The 11,261-nt window shown below is 38.3% G+C and overlaps 1 protein-coding gene across 7 annotated transcripts in view; it reads right to left on the reverse strand.

Moving 5' to 3' along the window:
* The window catches only part of LOC127519775 (carcinoembryonic antigen-related cell adhesion molecule 1-like), a 74,907-nt gene that overhangs the window by 47,039 nt on the left and 16,607 nt on the right, over positions 1-11,261 (reverse strand). For 6 of the 7 annotated variants that reach the window (XR_007931890.1, XM_051907335.1, XM_051907332.1 and 3 more), the window contains exon 2: positions 54-380. The exons of the other annotated variant lie outside the window; for it this stretch is intronic. Coding sequence is in view for 5 of the 6 variants with exons in the window: in XM_051907335.1 (XP_051763295.1) it covers positions 54-380 (327 nt within the window). In the remaining variant the exon portion in view is untranslated. The remainder of the gene's footprint in view (positions 1-53; positions 381-11,261) is intronic. 7 annotated transcript variants of the gene reach the window in all.

Below are 11,261 nucleotides of genomic sequence, written 5' to 3' on the forward strand. Positions count from 1 at the left end.
TTAAGTGATTAAACACATAAAACCTGCATTTAAACAAAAATTAAATGACACACCATGAACAGTGACACTGAAGATCTTTTCATGGCCGCTGCCGCCGCTGATCTTCAGTGTATATTCTCCAGAGTCTGTGTTTGTGATGTTTGTGATGGTCAGAGATCCAGTCTGATGATCCAGCTTCAGTCTGCCTCTGAATCTCTCATCACTATCTTTACACTGAACATCTGTACAGGTCTTACTGGAATCTCCATTGATTTGAGCGATGCGGATGTCTTTAAAATACCATTTCATGCTGTCTTCTTGGGTTTTTTTAACACCAGTGTGTAGAGTGACTGAATCTCCCTCCATCACTGACACTCTGTCTGTATCAACACCAGACGTGCCTAAAAAAATAAACAAATGAAAGAATGTTAATCTTTTCACTTTAGATCATAAAAATTGAGGTGTAAAAAAAAAATGCCTAGATTCAAAATATAATACATGACACACATGCAAATAAACAGCATAAGATTTGCACATTCACTCAGACATTCATTATTCATTCATTAGAAAGTTCTGTCACAAATTCAATGATTCATTTTTTGTTTAGTGCTTTAAAATCTAATGTCAACTATTACCATTATAAATTTATGGAAAATGATGTTCTTTTACATCTGTTTGGGTCAGGGAATAAAACTGTCTTTTCCTCTTTTTTTCAGCATGTAATAAAAACTCTGGAACAAAGTAAGGAATAATTGACAACAGGTCGCTTAATTATTAGAAAAATACACCTCAGGTGTGCATTATTTTTAAATGGCTAATCATCAATTTTTCCTCCTTGGTCATCACACCTCAAGACACTGTTTAGGTGTTTTATTTCAAGTGCATTTGTCAGGTTTGTCTGCAAAATGTATTTAGAGTGTTTTCTCATCTGCAACATGTCCCTAAGATGTTTCCTGTTAGATGTCATATAGACATTTAGAAGATGTCGTTACGATATTTAAGATTTAGAATGTATGTAAAACTGCTTTTTCTAAGAGTTTGATTTGATTTAACACAGCAGATGCTTTCCAGATTAATAGATCTTTAACAGATATCTTACCATACTTGTGAGTAAAAAAAATTCCATTTCTTTGTGAATCAGTGAAAAAGCATTTTTTTCATCCAACAAAAAAAAAAAAAAAAAAAAAAAAAAAAAAATGAAATTACTAAGACCATGGAAACTAATAGCAGAGAAGAAAGCTAAGGATCTAATCTTAATTAACTAGATTAAAAAAAATCTGAAAGACAAATTTATGCTAGCTTGTTTTAAAGCAAAATTAAAGTCTTGTTTAAAAATGTGAAATAGTTTGAGGTTATGTCAGAGTAGATAGATGTTCTGGCTGACCTTTCATAACATGATACATCCATACCATTTCCACCTCTGTCAATAACAGAAACTCAAACATTATTTGCTAAACTGATCCAGTACACACTGCTTTGATATTTTGGTTGGCTATTTTTTTTAAAGCCATTTTAATGTAATTATATATTTGTCCATTGGGTGGCGCTCTGGTACTGTATATTAAGGGCACCTGAGTAATCAGACAACAGGTGTGTATTGGTAGTGGGGAAGCACACAGTTTTTGACCACACTACAGAGTAGTGTGCAAGGTGGAGGTATGGACTTGATATTTGTAAACTTTAAAGACTGACACCACAGAGCTAACTGGAAGCAATGTGTATTGCGTCTTATGCGAATGAGTCCCAGGACTTTAATATGAATAATAAAACAAGCAGACAAAAATGGTACACACATTTCGAGGAATGACACAAACAGCACTACAGTACTATATGCGCTCACATTATGACTTTGCATTGCAGATCTATTTAAAAAAAATTCAAAAAACGGCTTTTCAGCATAGTCCAAATTTGAATTCGACCGATTCGACTCAGGCTTTGGAATTTCAGAATGATCATAGCATCATTTCAGATTATTCCAGTTATTAATTAATTATTCTGTCACAAACTTTAATGCACATATTTTATACCTAATAAATGTACTAAGTTTTTTCTCTCTAAGCTACAACCCCAAATCAGAAAAAGTTGGGACAGTATGGAAAACACAAATAAAAAAAAGAAAGTAGTGATTTCTAAATTTACTTTGACTTGTATTTCATTGCAGACAATGTGAACACAAAATATTTCATGTTTTGTCTGGTCAGCTTAATTTCATTTGTAAATATACATCCTTTCCTGTCATTCAGACCTGCAACACATTCAAAAAAGGTTGGGACAGGAGCAATTTAGGGCTAGTAATCAGGTAAATTGGTTAAATAAGGATGTGATTTGAAACAGGTGATGTCAACAGGTGATTGTAATTATGATTTGGTACAAAAGCAGCATCCAAGAAAGGTCTAGTCCTTTAGGAGCAAAGATGGGCCGAAGATCGCCAGTTTGCCAACAAATACGTGAGAAAATTATGGAAATGTTTAAAAACAATGTTCCTCAAAGAAAGATAGGAAGACATTTGCCTATTTCACCTTCAACAGTGCATAACATAATTAAAAGATTCAAGGAATGTGGAGGAATTTCAGTGCGTAAAGGACAAGGGCGCAAGCCTAAGCTGAACAACTGTGATCTCCGATCCCTCAGGCGGCACTGCATCAAGAATCGTCATTCATCTATAAGCGATATCACCACATGGGCTCAGGACTACTTTGGCAAACCTTTGTCAAGTACCACAATACGTAGTTACATCCACAAATGCCAGTTAAAACTGTACTGTGCCAAAAGGAAGCCCTATGTTAACAGTGTCCAGAAGCGCCGTCGACTTCTCTGGGCTCGGAGGCATCTGGGATGGACCATCACACAGTGGAAACGTGTACTGTGGTCAGATGAATCAGTATTTCAGGTATTTTTGGGGAGAAATGGACGCCGTGTGCTCCGGACCAAAGAAGAAAAGGATCATCCAGACTGTTACCAGCAACAAGTCCAAAAGCCAGGGTCTGTCATGGTATGGGGTTGTGTCAGTGCCCTTGGCAAAGGTAACTTGCACTTCTGTGATGGCACCATTAATGCTGAAAAGTACATAGAGATTTTGGAGCACAATATGCTGCCTTCAAGAAGACATATTTTCCAGAGACGTCCATGCATATTTCAACAAGATAATGCAAAACCACATTCTGCACACATTACAAAGTCATGGCTGCAGAGGAAGAGGATACAGGTACTTGACTGGCCTGCCTGCAGTCCCGACCTGTCTCCTATAGAGAATGTGTGGCGCATTTTGAAGTGCAAAATGCGACAACGAAGACCCCGTACTGTTGCCCACCTTAAGACTTTTTTGCAGCAAGAATGGGACAAAATTACACCTGAAACACTTCATCACTTGGTGTCTTCAGTCCCTAAACGTCTTAAGTGTTGTGAAAAGGAATGGCAACATTACAAAGTGGTAAATGCTTTACTGTTCCAACTTTTTTTGAAATGTGTTGCAAGAACCAAAATAGGAATTTTGTTTTTTTGAAAAAAAAAAATTTAAAAAAAAAAAAAAAAACAATTAAAAATCATGAGGAACACATTAAATAATGTGCTGTTGTATTGTCTGCAATGAAATACAAGTCAAAGTAAATTTAGAAATCACTACTTTTTTTTTTATTTGTGTTTTCCATACTGTCCCAACTTTTTCTGATTTGGGGTTGTATATAGCCTACGTTTCAATCACGTTTTATGTGCATTTTATTTCGTTGAATACAAAGTATCCTCCCCAGCGAGTGTAGGAGTTACAATTATTCACATCTTGTGCAGTTAAAATGTGCAGATGTAGCCGTTTTTCAGAAAACCAATATGACTCGTTTAAAATTCTGTACTACTGACATTACTTCATGCAGTTTCAGAAACCCACTTTAAAAACGACAGATCGTTCGCTAAGACATGGCATGCATAGGCGCCGATCCCGTGGGTGCTCTGGGGCTGGAGTACCCACGGAAAAATACGAGATATTCTCCATTGATTTTAACCAATAAAAAAATCGATCGGAGCTTTCAGACACGATCTTCACCCTTTTTGTATAGTTTATTTAAGGCCGTTTCTATGGCGATATTTAATGACAAACGTCGAGAGCGCATCCAAGTGATGCGTGAACACAAATGGCTCTGCTCTCGATCAGATACATGCGCGCGCTCAAACTCCTTGCTTGCATCAGATATCAGCGAGAGCATGACTTCCGGCAACACTCGTGTAAAGAATGTGCTTTTGGGTCGAAATTGTCATCATGCTGCACGGATATAATGCAAATGAAACATCCAGTTGACTTTGATTTGAGTTAAAGAAGCGAACTATCGCGCGCGCAAAAAAAATTGTTGTTTTTGAACGTTGTGGCTCGTGTAAGTTAGTCTATAATCTATCGCCCGGACCCATGCACGTGCATACCCAGACGCTACGCCACTGCTTTTCAATGTAGTAATGATACAAGAGACATTTAGAATCGGTTGATGTTTTTGATATTGTGTCTTGACTTGAAGGAAAAAATATGAGATGCAGGGGTAACAATCCAACAGTCTCCACTGACTTTATATAGCCTGAGGCTGCCTCCTTGTCATTTCTGGCTTATAACAAAAAAATAGAACAATGTCTAAAAGCTGCTATGTATGGAAGCCCGTTTCCGCCACAATTGAGTAAAAAAATATAATTCTGTAAGTCATAATAATGAGAAACTTTCTCATAATTATGACTTAGTATCTCATAATAATGAGAAACGTTCTTATAATAATGACTTAGTTTCTCATAATAACGAGAAACTCTCATAATAATGAGAAACTTCTACGCATGCGCAGAGCAGCGGAGCAGAAGGACGTGGCACGCTAGCGACATCCGCTGGTCAAAGTCTCGTAAACGCGAGAACAGCAAACGGCACGTTATGCAAAACAGTTGTTTTCGTTAGACTGCACTTTGTAGATTACTTTATCTATAGCAGGGGTCACCAACCTTTTTGAAACTGAGGGCTATTTCTTGGGTACCGATTAATGCGAAGGGCTACCAGTTTGATACACACTTCTGAAATAACAAATCTGCTCAATTTAACTTTAATTATATGTCATTATTAATAATTAATGATATTCATCTATGTGAAGACACTGATCATGTTAATGATTTCTCACAATAATTATCAACAATGATTTAACAAGGTAGGAAACAGATAAATATCAATATGCAACATTTCTATAAATCTCTTCAAGTATTTACATTTTCAAATGATCACTTCTACAACATTTTCACTAGCCAATAACAATTTTTAATAAATCATGCACTATGTTGCACCATGTTTGTACAGATTATCAATTATGTAACATACAAAAATCAACTTTCAGATTTTACTGAACGTATCACCAAATTACAGCATTTTTAACAAAATTATCATATCTTACATTTAACAAACACATTTGTCACAATTTTTCAATAACTGAATTCAACTGCCATGTTGCCACTGAGAACATCTGGTATCGGTTTCTTTGTCTGTTAGTGGGAAGCCTGGCATTGCATGCTGTTCACTAGTGTATTGTAATCTGGGGTGTAACTTGACACTGCAACTCTGAGTGAGTCTTGCAGATGTGCATCAGTGAGGCGTGTTCTGTGTTTGTTCTTGATGAAGTTCATGTCAGAAAAGGCAGATTCACAAAGATAGGTTGAACCAAACAGGCTGGCAACCTTCATAGCTGCTGTGCATACACCACTGTACTTTTCTGTGTCAACAAGGCACCAAAAGTTTGGTGCAGCCTGATAGGCTTTGAGGTGGATGTCACTTTGCAATGTTACAATTTCGATTTCCACCTGTCCAGCATCCAAGCTGAACGTTGCACTTAGTTGCTCAGCAATGCATGTTGTGTCCACGTTCATGAAAAGATTGGAAATGAATGACACACATGGCTCAAGCTGATCAAGGTCACAAAACCTGTTCTCAAACTCTTGCCCAAGTCTGTTTGTGACTTGAGAGTACTTTTCTGCAACTTTGTCAAAAGTCTCAGATGCAGAAGCATTGTCTTTCAGCACCATCTGCACAGAGGGAAAGTGCAGCACCTTTTTTCTCTGTAAATGCACAGAGAAAATGTTCATCTGGGCTTTAAATGCATTTAAAGCACTTATCATGTCAGCAACAGTCTTACCTTTGCCTTGCAGCTCACAGTTCAAATGGTTCAGTTTCCCAGTAATGTCCGTTAAAAATGCAAGGTCAAGTGTCCACTCAGTGTCCTCCAGCAGCGAGGTGTCTTCGCCTTTGGATTGCATGAACTCTTTGATCTCACCGAAAAGTGACAAAAAACGAAGCAAAATTCGTCCCCTGCTGAGCCATCGGATTTCTGTGTGTAGCAGCAGGTCACCATATTCAGCTGACAGCTCCTCCAATAGCACCTTGAATGTTCTGTGCTGTTTAGCTCTGGAGCGGATGCTGTTTATGATCCTCACGACGGGAGTCATGACGTGCCCAAAGCCGATCACCTTTGCACATAACGCCTGCTGGTGAATGATACAGTGGTAATTCATGAAGTTTGGGAACTCTGGGTCACCTTTACAGTGAGCGATGAATCCTGTATGACGGCCGATCATAGCAGGAGCCCCGTCGGTAGTCACTGATACTAGCTTTTCCAACGGTACCTTTTTCTCCACGAAAAACTCCTTCACCGCGTTATAGACGTCAACTCCCCTGGTGGTTGTGTTTAGGGGCAGTAGTGTCAGAAGTTCTTCTTTTGTGGAGAAATCATCAAACACCATCCGGATAAAGACCATCAGCTGCGCTGTACTGCTGCTGTCCACGGACTCGTCACACTGGATGCTGAACCACCTGCACTTCGCCAGATCCCGGTCCAGCTGATCGGCCAAGTTCCCGGACATAGCCGACACTCTTCTAACCATTGTAGTTGCCCCCAGTTGGACATCGGAGAGAGTGGAGATTACATCCTTTCCATATTTCTCGTCTTTAAGCACAGTTTTTGCAATTATCATCATTGCTTCTTTGAAAACCTCCCCATCTGAAAATGCCTTCTTTTTCTTAATCAAGGAATGTGTAGCTCTAAATGAGGCTTCGGTTGCTTTTTGGGAGTTTTTCACCGGTCTCGTGAAAAAAGACTGCTGTTTGCACAAACCCGCCTTTAACTCGCGGGCTTTTTCCACTCGTAGTGCGCTGCCCGGCGGGTAGTTAGCATGGTAGTTTGCGTGACACGTTCGGAAATGTCTCTCCACATTGTGCCGCTTTGCTGTCGCCACAGTCGCCCCGCAAATGAGACACACGCAGGAATCTTTCACAGTGGTAAAGAAGAACTCTTCCTCCCATTCAATGTGAAAATTATATGTTTTCTTTCTTTTTTCTGCCATGTCTTCGGAGGTAAATCATCTCCTCACCTTCACTGCGGCAACGGTTGCCGTGGAGACCAGCTAGCTCTAATCTAATATGAAACATTTTTTAAAGTTTATTTTTTTTTATTTTTAAATATTGTCATTTTCAAATTCACACCAATGCAAGTGTGATTTAAAAAATAATAGCAACAAAAAAAAAAAAAAATTAGATGCAGCTCACTGGTAAGTGGCGCTATGGTGAGCTATTTTTAGAACAGGCCCACGGGCGACTCATGTGGTCCTTGCGGGCGACCTGGTGCCCGCGGGCACCATGTTGGTGACCCCTGGTGTAAAGATTAATGGTATTTCCTTCTTCATGTTTGCTTAGCATTAGTACATATTCTAATAACAGTGCTGATTACAGTTATTAGAGAAAAAATTATAATCACTTAATCAATCTTTTAAGATTAATTTGCCACATTTTCATTTAGAAGACTTTATGAAATCTGTGTACTGTGTTTTTATGCAGAACATAAAAGAGGAGAATGACGTGGTGTATGCTGGTATCGCCTTGAGGAGATGATCAAACTTCAGTTTACTGTACGGGATCCAGCTGTGTGATCACGTACACTACGAGCTTCAGCTACACCCTGCAGTTCTTGAGTCTGGTTGAGTTTTGGGTTTGTAAGAATCACCACATGAGGCAACAGGAATTAGCACTAATTCAGAAAGATATTTTTCAGTTTTACTCTGAGTATTATCAGGAAATCCCAGCAGATATACAGCAGGATCATTCTGGGGGGTTTGAAGTGCGACATTCAGAGATGGGCTAATGAATAAGTGCTTTGTAATACAGGGACTTGTCTTGTTAAAAATCCTTTTGGCTAGCATATGAAACAGTGTTACTCATCACTTGGCCGGTAATGGTTTTATGAATTCTAATGAATTCTAAATATATATATATATATATATATATATACACACACACACTATATTGCCAAAAGTATTGGGACACCACTCCAAATCATTGAATTCAGGTGTTCCAATCACTTCCATGGCCACAGGTGTATAAAATCAAGCACCTAGGCATGCAGACTGCTTCTACAAACATTTGTGAAAGAATGGGTCAGTGAATTCAAGCGTGGTACTGAGATTGGTTGCCACCTGTGCAATAAGTCCATTCGTGAAATTTCCTCACTACTGAATATTCCACGGTCAACTGTTAGTGGTATCATAACAAAGTGGAAGCAATTGGGAACAACATCAACTCAGCCATGAAGTGGTAGGCCATGTAAAATCACAGAGCGGGATCACCGCATGCTGAGGAGCACTGTGCAGAAGTCGTCAACTTTCTGCAGAGTCAATAGCTACAGACCTCCAAACTTCGTGTGGCCTTCAGATTAGCTCCAGAACAGTGCGTAGAGAGCTTCATGGAATGGGTTTCCATGTTCAAGCAGCTGCATCCAAGCCTTACATCACCAAGTGCAATGCAAAGCATCGGATGCAGTGGTGTAAAGCACGCCGCCACTGGACTCTAGAGCAGTGGAGACGTGTTTTCTGGAGTGACGGATCACGCTTATGGACGAGTCTGAGTTTCACTGTTGCCAGGAGAACGGTACTTGCCTGACTGCATTGTGCCAAGTGTAAAGTTTGGTGGAGGGGGGATTATGGTGTGGGGTTGTTTTTCAGGGGTTGGGCTGGGCCCCTTAGTTCCAGTGAAAGGAACTCTTAATGCTTCAGCATACCAAGACATTTTGGACAATTTCATGCTTCCAACTTTGTGGGAACAGTTTGGGGATGGCCCCTTTCTGTTCCAACATGACTGCGCACCAGTGCACAAAGCAAGGTCCATAAAGACATGGATGAGCGAGTTTGGTGTGGAGGAACTTGACTGGCCTGCACAGAGTTCTGACCTCAACCCCACAGAACACCTTTGGGATGAATTAGAGCGGAGACTGTGAGCCAGGCCTTCTCGCCAACATCAGTGCCTGACCTCACAAATGCACTTCTAGAAGAATGGTCAAAAGTTCCCATAAACACACTCCTAAACCTTGTGGAAAGCCTTCCCAGAAGAGTTGAAGCTGTAATAGCTGCAAAGGGTGGGCCAACTCCACATTAAACCCTAAGGATTAAGAATGGGATGTCATTAAAGTTCATGTGCACATAAAGGCGTCCCAAAACTTTTGGCAATTTAGTATATATATATATATATATATATATATATATATAAAAAATATATACATATGCTGTTTACCCAATTAACATTATGTATTATCTAATAGCCTACTTACAGCACTATACAGCCTATGTTTTGAAAATACTGTAAATGCCCGACAGTCATGACAATAAAGCTTTAATTATATTTTATTTGTTGGCAATTTTATGGGAAGTTCACTTTACAGGGATTTAACATATTAGGCTATATATTTCATTTTATTTAGTTTTAATAGGCATAATAATAATAATAATAATAATAGTAATAATAAATAAAGACACGATCAGTGAATGGATTTAAAAAGCTGTGAGATGGGATGGATAAAAATGTTTTCTTATAGGCCTGTTCTTACATATTCTTTTATCATTCTTTGATAATAACAAACTTCATTCAAATGCTGTCTCTAGGCAACATTGCGTGTAATATAATACAGGTTATTCCTCCCTTATTTTGTCATTCCTTATTAAAAATAAAATAAGGATGTCGTTACCCCAACAAAATAATCTTGTGGCCACGACTTACCACGTTCCCACATAAAAACTAAGTCAACCGAACATGTCCCCTCCCGGTCACCATATTTTTTTTGTCAAAAAAAAATGAGCTGGTTTAACATTTAAAAGCAAAGAAATTAAGAAAAATTCTAGTACTGTAATTTTACTGTTGTTCTATAAAAACATCCTTGAACTTCTTTTAAAGGCCCCTGGCAGTTTAAGGCTCTAGCAGCTCAGTTTGTATGTCAAAAATAATCTGATGTGGTCTGATATATTTCTGTCTGCACAGAGATGTGGTTTGATCTGTTGGGTAGACAAACAGGGTCTGCAAGAGCATGTGTCTATAGCTGGACATCTGTGGTTCATCTTGATGCGTCAGTAGATGCGTCAGTAGTCAGTAGTGGTTGAAGGTTTTTTCCACTCTTTCACATACGATGTTTGACTTCTGCTTAATACATAATAGCTTTACCAGAAAATACCCATAAATGCGGATGTTTTTCAAAAATAGACATTGCATCAAATAGTGATAATACTGCAAAAGGTGAAAAGATCATATACTATGAAAGCTGAAAAATAACATGCTCTGTCTTGTCTGTCGGCGTGTTGTCAGTGTCCTCTTTGTTCCCCAATGTTTTTTTTTTCACTGCAGTGCTAGAATCAGTATTTTTTTCCAGCTCTACCAAGAGAATATGAAGTCATTTCTAAGAACAACTTTTCTTGAAATCACACCTTTTTTTTTAAAAAAAATATATAAATAAACATATCCAGTTTTTGTATATACGAGAGTCATTTTAAGAGTAAATACAATGTGATTCACTGTTGTAATGTTTATATTATCGTACAGATGTTTAGTGGTTAGATTTATTTTTTCCATCACTGCAGGGGAGAGTAACTAACAAAATGTTGCAATGCAATACAATACATTTCTACTTATGCAAACTATATTTTTCAGTAAAATAACAGTGCTGCTGTCCAAAGGACTTTTTTATGTGTATCATTACACATGATTTTAGTAAGTATGTGATCTGTTCTGTGACAAATAATTTGGCTCAAATATGCTCATTTTCAGAAAAAAAAAACAAAATTCAATAAAAAAGAGCCATTTTCAATAAGTTTAAAGGCATTTTTCTCTGTTTTGTCCTTGTGCTCGTGTAGCGTGACACTTGACTCATAATGCCATGTGACTGTTTGCTCTATATTAGAACTCCCTCAGAGTCTCTTTTAAGATGTTTTAAATCTGTGACTTTAAAACTACAATAATATGAATATATGAC

This window comes from Ctenopharyngodon idella, chromosome 10, assembly GCF_019924925.1.
Source record: "Ctenopharyngodon idella isolate HZGC_01 chromosome 10, HZGC01, whole genome shotgun sequence".
Taxonomy (NCBI): Eukaryota; Metazoa; Chordata; class Actinopteri; order Cypriniformes; family Xenocyprididae; genus Ctenopharyngodon; species Ctenopharyngodon idella.